The 12886-nt window shown below is 39.2% G+C and overlaps 1 protein-coding gene across 7 annotated transcripts in view; it reads right to left on the reverse strand.

Moving 5' to 3' along the window:
• The window catches only part of PACS2 (phosphofurin acidic cluster sorting protein 2), a 298609-nt gene that overhangs the window by 136120 nt on the left and 149603 nt on the right, over positions 1-12886 (reverse strand). For 4 of the 7 annotated variants that reach the window (XM_043985956.1, XM_043985952.1, XM_043985955.1 and 1 more), the window contains exons 6-7: positions 3570-3643; positions 305-385 (exon numbers count right to left, since the gene is read on the reverse strand). In XM_043985956.1, coding sequence (XP_043841891.1) covers positions 305-385; positions 3570-3643 — 155 coding nt within the window. The remainder of the gene's footprint in view (positions 1-304; positions 386-3569; positions 3644-12886) is intronic. The other 3 variants (XM_043985957.1, XM_043985954.1, XM_043985953.1) reach the window with 1 other exon arrangement.

Below are 12886 nucleotides of genomic sequence, written 5' to 3' on the forward strand. Positions count from 1 at the left end.
AGATAGCAAAATAATAAGTCTCGTTCTGCTCAAAATGTTTGTTTACTTTATCTCAGGACAAGGGTATGCCTTAAGATTTTTCAGATATACAAAAAAAAGCAATCAGGCAGATGCTCATGCCCTTTTAATCCTAGGAACACCACCATGAAACTTGTTCTAAAATATTCAGCTAGATAGGATTTTTCTTTTTCCCAATTTGTCCTCTTTCCAAATCAAAATCCAGCTTTGTGGAGCTCATCAGCTTCAAGTACAGCCCAGGCAAAGCCCCTCACACACAGTGTTAGTAAAACTAATTTCCACCGACCCTGGTTATGGACGTCGTTCTTACTATCGATCTCCGCTGTTTCTTTGGCTTCCCCACATCATACTCGTCATCGTCCAAATCCTACAGAAATACAGAAGCCAATGATGTAAAATCGCTTATTTTACTCAAAATCATCATCAGTAAAAACAATACTGTAAAAAAGAAATTGGGATCTATGCCACTATGTGGCGTGAATTCAATGCAAATTTTGAATTTTAAGTTTCCTAAACTAGTAGGAATGTTGTAAAGCACTCAGAGATCATTCATCTCTTGACAAAAGAACCATGGGGAGTTTGTGCACACCATTCACCAAATAGCAAGGCAACAGACAAATAAAATATCAGGTGATAATGTGTAACAGTGAGAAAAAAGCACTGACTTTGGAGTCAGTGGACCTGGGCTCAAATATTGTCTCTGATTCCTAACTATTTGTGTGACCTTTGGCAAATCAGTTAACATCCTGAACTGTTTCCTCATTCATAATATGAAAGAGTTGGATTAGATGGTCTGTAAAAACCTTTCTGGATATAAATATGTGATCCTAAGATAAGCAACTTAAAGAAAGAAATTTGTTATCTTAAGAAAGCTGTACATCTTGCTTACTGTGCACAACAGAATTTTCAAAGTGAATGTTTTCTTTGATCTTTGGGGTTCAGTGCCCTTTAAGGGACATGCCACTTCAAAGTTGCCTGATGATACAAAATTATTACTGACAGGATGAATAGAAAACACATGGAATTAAAAGTGTAGTGTTTGGTGGAATGAAGTTCTATTTATCCAGATGGTTGGCATAGCTACAAGTAGCTCCCATCTAGTACCAACAGCACTAAGCTTTTCAGTTCCTTAGGATGTCATGTGTGCTTGACCATAAAGGGTCTAAGTGGATACTGCAAAGGTTAGAAATAGTGTCTCTTATAATTAGAGGAAAAATGAGGTTCCTGAAAAGATTCAAATCATATTATCTCCACTTATCAACTCATTCCCAAGTGTATACATTTTAGTTATTTAGCAGCCATATAGAGTCAACAAGGTTGTAGAACAAAGAGTAGCAACCTTAGTGTCAGGCACTTACTAGCTATGTAACCCTGGACAACTCATTTAACATCTTTAGGCCTTCTTTACCTTATCTATTAAGAGATATATGACTTTACTCCTAACACTATTGTGAGAAAAAAATTTTGTAAATCTTAATTTGGCATTAGTATCAAAGGTTGCATGGTGACAGAAATTTTTTAAAAAGGGTGAGTAAAAGAGGTCTTTAGGCCTTATTTGGCCTTTGGCTGATGATCAAAAAGTAAGGATGGTCTAAAACTCTCACAAAATTCCATTCAGTTTTTGCTTGTGTAGTAGATATCATAGAAACTTTTTAAGAATCAAACTATATAGTCTAGGATCACTGTACACTTTAGTATATAACAATTTCCCCAAGTTATTAAGTGAAACTTCAATAGTATATATAACAATTTCCCCAAGTTATTAAGTGAGACTTCAAAATCAATTTGCATCATTCTTGTCTACAGTAATGGTGCTCAAACATGTCTTGGTCAGCAGAGCATTGGAAGAAGGCCAAAAATGCCACAGAGGACCTATTTTTCATGATTCTCCTTAGTACTGCCCTAAAAGCTCACAAGAACTAAGGGAAAAATGGTACTGTATATAATTAGAAATGTCATAAATGAATTACTAAATTAAGACAGACATATGAAGATAGATATTATACTTCAATACCGGAAGAGTCTGTGATTTCACCAGTTTGATATTCTCTCTCCTGATAAAGTTAACAACCTTTTTGTGCCTTATTGTCTAATTTATATGAGCTGTATCTTCTAATTTGCCACCTTTCAGTTATGAGCCACTCTGGAACTATCTGGGCTGCCCCTCAGATGACAGAGACATAGTCCGGACCCACACTTCTAGTTCAATCAGATGAGCTACAATCTGGGCTGCCCTGCTCTAGGCCTTTAATAGCCTAGAGTCTTCTCTGTGAGAGTCTAAGACAGCAGAAGACTTTAGTTCAGGAGATATCATTTATTATTGTAGAAACATTAATACCATAAGAAAACAGTTTTGGAACTTATGGAGAATGCTGGGATTCTGATTTTTAAAACCACTGATTTATCTTATGTACTACTACTGCTACTCCTACTGCCATTTACCCAAGGATCTCATTTGTCAAAGAATCTGTGATCGTTCAAAAAATAAAGAGGCTAAATAAGTGAATAATGAATTACTAGGATTTCATAAGTAAGTTAGAATCATGGTTAGAATCTAGTTCATTCGGGGGCAGCTAGGTGGCATGGTGGATAAGGCACCGGCCTTGGATTCAGGAGGACCTGAGTTCAAATCCAGCCTCAGACACTTGACACTTACTAGCTGTGTGACCCTGGGCAAGTCACTTAATCCTCATTGCCCTGCAAAAAAAAAAAAAAGAAAAAAGAATCCAGTTCATTCCCTCAAAATGATTACTTCCTCAGAATTTCATCTGTATACCTGAGTCAAACCCCTCAGGTGTAAAAGTTCCCAGAATTTGGGGGCTGTTTGAGAGGAAGACTAAGAAGGGAAAGATGACTAGGAAGTAGTCAAGATTGCTGAGCACATATGGGACACAACTAATACAAAACATAACTTAATATTTCAAGACAAATAATAATAATGATGATGACATAGGTGATTTTTTTTTTTTTGCGGGGCAATGGGGGTTAAGTGACTTGCCCAGGGTCACACAGCTAGTAAGTGTCAAGTGTCTGAGGCCGGATTTGAACTCAGGAACTCCTGAATCCAGGGCCGGTGCTTTATCCACTGCACCACCTAGCCGCCCCAAACTAATACTTTTTTTTTTTTTTTGCGGGGCAATGGGGGTGAAGTGACTTGCCCAGGGTCACACAGCTAGTAAGTTTCAAGTGTCTGAGGCCAGATTTGAACTCAGGTACTCCTGAATCCAGGGCCAGCGTTTTAACCATTGCACCATCTAGCTGCCCCTGACATAGTTGATTTTTATAAATCACATTGCATAAACTAATATAAAGCACTTTACATAAACTAATTCCTTTGATAGTTTCTATAGGCAATAGCATTATGCCATGATCTAATCCATGGATTTTTTGGCTACTTTTTTGTTATTTGTTTTTGGCTACTTTTTAATTATCTGTTTTTCAACATCTTGTTGCAATTAAATAATCTGTTAGGATGGAATTAACTTTCTGACACCAAATCTTTTCTGTGCCAGAATATACAGCAACCTCTGGCACATCAAAGGGAGAAGTACCTGTCCCTGGACAGCATCATCACTGGCTTCTTGTTCTGAAGAAAAGCTCTCATATTCTTCCTCAGAATAGTTATCTGTGAATCAAGAAAGAAAACAATGAGTACCTGAGATTCTTCTTCAGTAAGACATATTAATGTTCACATGTGTAATGGGTTTAAGGCTAACTTCCTAAAAGTTGTAAATATAACAAAGAATGGTATATTTCCTCCAAAGCAGATCAATATGTAAAGACAGATTATTGAATAAGATATGACGGCTGTTTATTTGATAACATTTGTTGCAGAGGGTGAACAGAGAAATTCTTTAAAAGTGACAAATCTTGACAAAATTCTACAAACCAAGTGAACAACCATTCAGAGGCAGATAAAATATATGTTGGAATACATGGTTCAGTATGAGGATATTAGTTTGCCAAAAGCTTATTTGCTGAGAAAAGATTTGAGAGGTCTCTCATCCATCTATCCATCCATCCATCCATCCATATAATACTTTTTTTCAAAGAAGACTCAGAAGTGGCAAATACTGATTATAAAAAAAATGGAACCAAGCACTCAAAGAAGTTGAAAGAAAGCTCTAAAGAACAGTAAGAAGATGAATTCAAATTGCATTTGATAATTGGATTTTCTCATGTCCATGTGACCTATTTTGCATGTTTTTATTTGTTAAATAAAGTCCCATCTCCCAAATAGGCAAGAGAGGCTAATCTCTAAGAAAGTAAAAGAAGGTTCAGGAGAGAAGTGACAAGGTGAAATTATGTATGTAGAGCTCCTCAGATAACTGGATTTCATCTTGTGTCTTATCTATATTTGTCAGCTAAAACTAAGCCTTGCCCCACAAGTGGTATCAGAGGACTCTGCATACAGGAGTACAGTGACATGATAAAAGCAGGTATGCAGAGATCATTAAATAACAGGTTTTCATTTCATGTCCTTGCCTACTAAACAAATTAAGCCTTACCATCCAAGAAGGGAAAGAAAGGCTGTCATAGAAGGAGACAGAGGAAAACATGTGAAGACTAGAGGAAAGTTGATTTAGCCAGGAGGGTTAGCCAAGAGAGCTACCAAAAAGACAAAGAAGCATGGAATTTGCTTCAACCAAATATAGTGTGAGGGCAAAGATAATTTTTCTTTGACATAAAAAGAGTAAGTATGGTGTGTTTGTGTTTCAGTCATATCATGATACACCCACATATGTACAATGTATAATGTCATTCTAGAGGATGAAAAGGATAAAGCTAGAATAATATAATTTCTATTCTTGGTTATTGGGAGAATCAAGTATTCTTTAAAAGAATAGAGGAAAGGCTTACATGAGAAAATGAAGGAAAAGGTCTTAAAGAGAGGACAAGTTCTACCTCTAACATGTAATGGCTGTCTGGCACTGAACTAGTCACAAATCCTCAGAGCTCTATGTAATTTGCTATTGCAAGCTGCAGGGAAAATGCTAACCTGCATGATATCAGAGTGAGTTTCCTCATCTGGAAATTCCCTATACAAATAAATTCATCATACATCAATAAATTTTGGAAAAAACTATTTAGTTACTAACTAATTCTCTGCCAGAGTAAAAAATAATACCCCCCCCCAATCTGGCACCAGCTTACCATCCTAGCATTATTTAAAAAACAAAAAAAGCACTGCACCTGGGGTCAAAAGATTTGGGTTCAAATGCGATGGAAAGCATTCCAGGCATTAAAGACACCAAGTGCAAACTTTTAGAGAAACAGAATGTTGTGGGGAACATCAAATAGGGCAGAATAACCATTCTATATACCAAAAAGTAATATACCAAATATACCAAAAAGTACATGGACTTAAGGAACAGCTGCTATGGTGAGTGGATGAAAGGACTGTCTTGCAGTGCACAGTTATCAAATTTGTAGTGGATCGCTTCAGCAGGATTTTATGACTGTCTTCTGCTCCACTTAGTTACATAAGAATAGGAGCAAAAAAGGGCAGATATAGTGAGCTATAAAAAACCGGGGCTTAGAAAAACACCATCAGCAACAGAACAGGGATCAAGGGAAGTAGAGGATAATGTGTGGCTGAGATGGTATTCCAATAGGTCAAAAGTTGAAGGCCTGGGAAAGTACTGAGGGGTGGAAGGACTGGAAGACAAAGAATAGAATTAGGGGTTCCTAAAGCATAGGGGACATAGAATGATTAAACATTATTAACAGCTAAGGGAATTTCAGAGGTGATGGCAATATCAAAAGTATGATGAACCTTTCATGTGGCTGAGGGGAAATAGAAATATAGGGCATGGGAAATGAATAGATTGAGGAACTGGGTGGTTAGGATATTTAAAGAAAAATAAACATTTATGCTGAAGTTTTCTGGTAGGAAGGTAGGATTTGGGGTGGAGAAAGACTATAAGCCTGGCACTAAACTCATTTAGTTCTTGAAAAGGAATAGAGAGTAAGTCAGTTTGGGTAAAGTTAAGAGTGTATGGGAGAAGGGGCAGCTAGGTGGCACAGTGGATAAAGCACCGGCCCTGGATTCAGGAGGACCTGAGTTCAAATCTGGCCTCAGACACTTGACACTTACTAGCTGTGTGACCCTGGGCAAGTCACTTAACTCCCATTGCCCCCCCCCCCCCAAAACCAAAAACCAAAAAAAAAAGTGTATGGGAGAAAGGGGCAGCTAGGTGGCGCAGTGGATAGAGCACTGGCCCTGGAGTCAGGAGGACCTGAGTTCAAATCCGGACTCAGACACTTAACACTTATTAGCTGTGTGACCTTGGGCAAGTCACTTAACCCCAATTGCCTCACTTTAAAAAAAAAAAGTGTATGGGAGAAGTAGAACCTAGAAAGGGAGGTTAAAGGCAGGTTAGGTTCTTTATTCCACTCAACTCCCATGACCTACTCCTCCTCCTCTCAAGCCAAGCACCCAAACTCATAGCATGATCGCTCAAAAAAACATCCAAATAACGCCATAGGAAAATGCCTGGAGCAGCAAAACTCACAGAAGAATGTGCTGAAATCATCTTCTAACCAAGAACGGCTTGGAAGGTCAGAAGGAGGGAGCTTCTGTGCTAATACAGGAGTCGAGCCCAACCCCACAGTCACCCTGACACAGATCCTGTCGCAGGAAGGCCCCACCAGAGAAGGAGACCCCCAGAGCCTCTGAATCAACTGAAGCACCAGTGTCATCTGGAACTACACTCACAGTCTGGTGAGTGGGCTGAGCCCTGGGCAGGGGGCAGACTACAGGCATCTATGCTGGTGCTAAGGCAGAACTTGGATTTTACACCCCTGCTGAGAACCAGGAGGTAGGCTCAAGTAGCAGTGGCCCAGGTGGGGGAGGGGCAAAGGCTCATCAGAGCTAACAACCACAACACACAAAGCTGGTTGATTAGCAAGTTGGTCTGGGGTCATCTAAGGACCAGGGAATAGGCCGGGTGAGTGAAGAACCTGATTCTCCTTAAATCATACCACCTGGGACTTCTGAAGCTTGGGATACTGCAGCCTGGGAACAGTACCACACTTTAAGGAGCTAAAAATCAAGTAAAAGAAAAACAAGATGAGCAAACAGAGAAAGGTGAGGACCATAGAAAGTTTCTTCAATAACAAGGAAGACCAAGGGGCACCCTCAGAGGAAGATGTCAACATCAGGGCCCCTATATCTAAAGCTTCCAAGAAAAATATTAATTGGTCTCAGGCCATAGAGGTGCTCAAAAAGGACTTTGAGGATAAAGTTAGAGAGGTAGAGGAAAAAATGGAAAGAGAAATGAGGGTGATGCAGGAAAGACATGAGAAAAATGTTAACAGCTTGAAAAGTCAAATTGGCCAAGTGGAAAAGGAGGTACAAAAGCTCTCTGATGAAAATAATTGCCTAAGAAAGAGGATTGAACAAATGGAAGCCAGTGACTTTATGAGAAACCAAGACACAATAAAGCAAATCCAAATGAATAAAAAAATAGAGGGCAATGTGAAATATCTTCTGGGAAAAACTGCTGACCTGGAAAATAGGTCCAGGAGAGATCATTTGAAAATTATTGGTCTACCTGAAAACCATGATCAAGGAAAGAGTTTAGACATCATCTTCCAAGATATTCTCAGGGAAAATTGCTCTGAAATTCTAGAAGAAGCAGCTAAAATAGAAATTGAAAGAATCCACTGATCACCTCCAGAAAAAGATCCCCAAAAGAAAACTCCTAGGAATATTATAGCTAAATTCCAGAGCTCAAGGAGAAAATATTGCAAGCTGCCAAAAAGAAAGAATTCAAGTACTGTGGAGCCCCAGTCAGGATAGCACAAGATCTAGCAGCTTCTACATTAAAGCACTGGAGGGCATGGAATATGATATTCCAAGGGGCAAAGGAAATGGGATTACAACCAAGAATTACCTACCCAGCAAAACTCAGCATGATCTTTCAGCGGAAAAAAATGGGACTTTAATGAAAAAGAAGACTTTCAGATATTTGTGATGAAAAGACCTGAACTGAATGGAAAATTTGACTTTCAAATACCAGACCCTAGAGAACCACAAAAAATTGGAGCTAGGGTTGTACAGTGGGTGACTGTCTTGTGTCTGAGGCCAGGTTTGGCTGGGATTCCCCTGGGTCCAGGGGTGATGCTTTGTCCACTGTGTCACTTAGTTAGGTGATGACATCTTTAGGGTTAAATTGAGGGGTGAAGGGAATTCACTGGGGGAGGGGGAAGGGCAGAGATGAAATCCTACATGAAAGAAACAGGAAAAGGCTTATGGAGTGGGGAAAGAGATGGGAGAGGAGCAGGGCAGTAAATAAATTTTACACTCATCAGAAAAGCCTCAAAGACCTAAGGGAGGGACCTTTTAGGAAGAAAAAGGAAAAAACTCATCAGAGCAGCCTCAAGGAGGAACTAACAGATACACCCAACTGGGTGGAGTAATCTATTTAATCTGGGCAGTAAATGAGCTCCAGAATTGGCTCAAAGACCTCAATCTCATTAGAATTGACTTAAGGAAGGAATGATGTACATACTCAATTGGGTGGAATAATCTCTCTAACCCTGCAGGAAAATAGGAGGGGAAGAGGATAAAGAGAGAGGCAAAAGAAGGAAGGGCAGAGTGGGGGAAGGGAAAGACAGAAGCAAATCCCTTTTGAAGACTGATAGGATGAAAGAAGATGGATAATAGAATAAACACCATGGGGAAGGGAATAGGGTGGAAGGGAAACAGTTAACAATAGTAATCATGAAAAAGAGAAAAAGGGGAAAATTGTACAAAAAATATTTATAGCAACTCTTAGTGGAGGATAAGAATTGAGAATCAAGGGAATGTCCATCAATTGAGGAATGATGGAAGAAGCTTCACTATATGATTATGGTGGAATGGTCTTGTGCTACAGGAAATGACAAACAGGATGATCCCTCCAAAACCTGGAAAGACTAATGAACATTGACGTATAGTGAAGTGAGCAGAGCTGGGAGGACATTGTGCATAGTGACAGCAGTATTGTTCAATGAGCAATTGTGAATGACTTAACTACTCTCAGCAATGCAATGATCCATGATAATCCCAAGGAACTAATGAGGAAGCTTACTATGCACCCCTATAGAAAGAACTGATAAAAAGAACACTTGTGGATTGTACATAGATAACTTGGTTGCAATCTTGTGGAGGGGGGAGGAAACGAGGGAGGGAGAAAAATTTGGAACTCTAAATCTTATGAAAATGAATGTTGAAAAGTACCCTTACATGTAACTGGAAAATAAAATAAATGTTTGTTGCTGGAAAAAAAACAACACAAAAAAACAAAAAAACAAAGAAAGAAACCAGACTGCCAAATATCAAGGCAGTGTGATATAGTGGCAAGCTCACTGGATTTTGAGTCAGAACTTGAGCTGAAATCCAGACTGTCTTATAAAGCTTCAAAAAAGCACTTAAAAACAAAACAAAACAAAACTGTGAAATCACATTATCTGATCATAACCACCTATATATCATTCCATTTTTCCCTATACCACAATAGTCCATGAACCCCCAAAGGACCCCCCTTGGATAAATTTCAGAGGTCCCATTAATGTATTTTTTTAGACATTTTAACTACATTCCAATATAATTGTATTTAAAAACAATATTATGAGAGTCTATAGGTTTGATTAGATCTCCAAATGGGACTATGGTACAAAAAGGTAACTAGCTCTTAATATTGCTTGTTCTCATCATGATCTCTAGTCCCTACACTACTCAGTACTTTCTCAAGGCACCAATCCTTGTTTTGGCTACCTTTTCTTCCCATCCTAATCTTGAACCTTTCATGAACCAATTAAACTCATCATTATCTTTTACTCTTTTAATCCTTTGTCCTATTGTCTCATATGCCTTGCCTAACTCCAGTCCCAGGTAGCTGACCATGTGTTTTCTTCAATCAAATTCATGATATTGAGTGATGCAGGAAGTCATGCAACTATGTTTATTGAGTCTACTACAAATGTTAGCAATCCTTCTATCCTCTACTCTCTAACCCACTCAATGCAATTACTGTTCTGAACCTCCTCTTCTCTTAAACTTCACCCTTTTAGCAGGGGACAATGCTTCATATCTCAATGAAAAAAACTAGGCCATTTTTCTTCTGGTATCACCTCTCTCTGTCATCATCTCCTCTGGTGCTTCTACCACTCCACGCTGATAAAGATGTGTTACCTTTCTTGCCATGACAAACCTTGTAATGTACTCTCTTGATTTCTTTAGCAGACTGATTCCTTCTTTGATGCTTATAAATATGGTTATGTCCATGTATAGGTGAACTGCTTGCCTTCTCAAAGGCAAAGTTAGGTGGAAGGAAGGAAGAGAATTTGGAACAAAATTTTTTAAATGGATGTTAAAAATTGTTTTTACATGTTATTTTGGAAAAAATGAAATACTAAATTAAAGAGTCCATCATAGCCTAAATAAAAATAATAATAAATAAGTATGGTCATGTTTCCCTTATTCTTTTTTTTTTTTTTGGTGAGGCAATTGGGGTTAAGTGACTTGCTCAGGGTCACACAGGTAGTAAGTGTCAAGGGTCTGAGGCCGCATTTGAACTCAGGTCCTACTGAATCCAGGGCTGGTGCTCCATCCACTGTGCTACCTAGCTGCCCCATGTTTCCCTTATTCTTAAAAAAACCAAAACCAAAACAACTCATTAAATCCTAACTTACCTGCTAGCTATTGTTCTATATCCCTCCTATCTTTCATTACTAAATTTCTTCAGAAAACTGTTGACACTTAATGCCTCCTCTTGCTTTCTTCTCACTGTCTTCTAAACCCTGAAAATCGAATTTCTTACCTTATAATTGAACTGAAATTACCCTCTACAAAGTTACCAAGGAGAGCTTTCAATTAGAGGCAAAGAAGCTGTGGAAATTTATTTTGATTTGAGGACCCTACCTTTAGGCTGAGATTAGAAAGCCTTATGCCCTCAGGGTCTCTTCTGTGTGGGAAGTGCTGGTGCCCCTCCCCCTCTGCTTCAGCTGAGCCAAAAAGCCCCGTGGGCTGTACAAGATGCCAGGTCAGACAGTTGGGTGGAAAAAGCCCCCAGCTGGGGGAGGGAGTCTCAGCTCCCTCCACCCTGAGAGGATCTATCCTAGAGATCCCAGGCTTGTCCAGGCGGGGCTCTGGTGTAGTCCATGCCGAGGTCCCAGGCGCACAGCAGGGGCATGGGCCCCTGGAGCCCTGGGTGTGGTAGGCACAAGACACTTGAGCGCGCCCCCCTACCAGGCGGATTAGCTTGGTGTGTATGGGGGTGCAAAACCCCCTGAGATTTGAGTGGAGAGAAGGAAGATATATACAGACCTAGGAGTTAGACAAGGAAGGGGAAGCCGAAGGACAAGATTAGGGGGGGCGGACAAGATTAGAAGAACTGAGAAGGTCGGGAGCGGCAAAGGTGGCAGAGGGCAGACTGATGGAGCAGACAGACAGAACAGGAGGCAGCAGAGAGCACAGAAGCAGTCAGCACAGGGTACAGGCAGAGTTAGTGAAAGGAGCTGAGCAGTGAAAGTGGAACATACTCTAAGGCAAGAGGCGGCTAAGGCCCTTATTGTATTAAAAAAGTTCCAGGCTCAGCAGGTGGAAAGAGATGCCGGAATGCAGTCAGGTTGTACGTATTATTTCCCTGTATTCTTAATTTTAAATAGTAACCCATAAATAAACTCTGCTTTGATTAGTTAAGAGGCTTCTTAATCTTTTGCTTATCAATTTGGGCGGAGTGTAGAGAAATTTTTAAATGGCCAGTATTAAATCGATAGCAGTCAGATAGCCAAACAATCAACAGTCCCAGATTAAGTACCCCAGTCAGCTTTAGGCCCTCCAAATTAGCCAAGTAAATCAAAATATTTTTACAAAGCACTGCATAGAATGTTGGAGTTAGGAACATATGAGTTTGAATCCTGCCTCAGACACATACCTATGTGACCCTTGGCAAATCACTTGACCTCTCTCAGCCTGTTTTTTCCATCTGTAAAATAGGAATAATAATAGTGCCTATTTCTCAAAGTTGTGGTGAAGATCATAAAATCCTTACATATGTAAAATGCTTTGGAAACCTTAAAGCATTATATAAATGCTACTTATCTCAGCTGCCAAATCTAATGGCTTTTTCTCAACTCTTATATTTCCTGATCTCTCTGCAACATGTGACAATAGGAATTTTATTGAACGTTCTTTCTTCTTTGGATTTTAATGTTATTGAATCCTCTCCGTTCTCTTTCTGACTGCTTTTCTCAGTCTACTTTGTTGGATCATCATCATTGTTCCTCAAGCCTCTCTCCTGTGGTCCCTCCTCATTTCCTTATTTTATTATTATTATTTTTAAAGATGTTTTTTATTCTCCATATATTTTCGTGAATTTTAAGATGGTAAAAAATGCAGTCTGTTGTAGAACAATTTAAATATAATTAAATATATAATATATAAATTAACTATAGTATTAATTATTTTAAAAATAATCAGCAGACATTTATTACTATATTCTAGGCACTATGCTATGAGCTGGGGTTACAACCCCCCCCCCAAACAACACACAAAACCAGCCTTGTCTTAAGGAGGTTTTTTTTTGTTTTGGCGGGGCAATGAGGGTTAATTGACTTGCCCAGGGTCACACAGATAGTAATTTTCAAGTGTCTGAGGCTGGATTTGAACTCAGATCCTCCTGAATCCAGGGCTGGTACTTTATCCACTGTGCCACCTAGCTGCCCCAGAGTTTGCAGATCAATATTTTTTCTCCCATATTTATTATTTGTAACATTATCTTTTTAAATTTTGAGTTTCAGATCTTCTTCCACATCTATCCTTCCCTGAGAAGGCAAATAATATGCTATTAGTTATACTTATGAAATCATGTAAAACACA

Source organism: Dromiciops gliroides, chromosome 2, assembly GCF_019393635.1.
Source record: "Dromiciops gliroides isolate mDroGli1 chromosome 2, mDroGli1.pri, whole genome shotgun sequence".
In the NCBI taxonomy this organism is placed as follows: domain Eukaryota; kingdom Metazoa; phylum Chordata; class Mammalia; order Microbiotheria; family Microbiotheriidae; genus Dromiciops; species Dromiciops gliroides.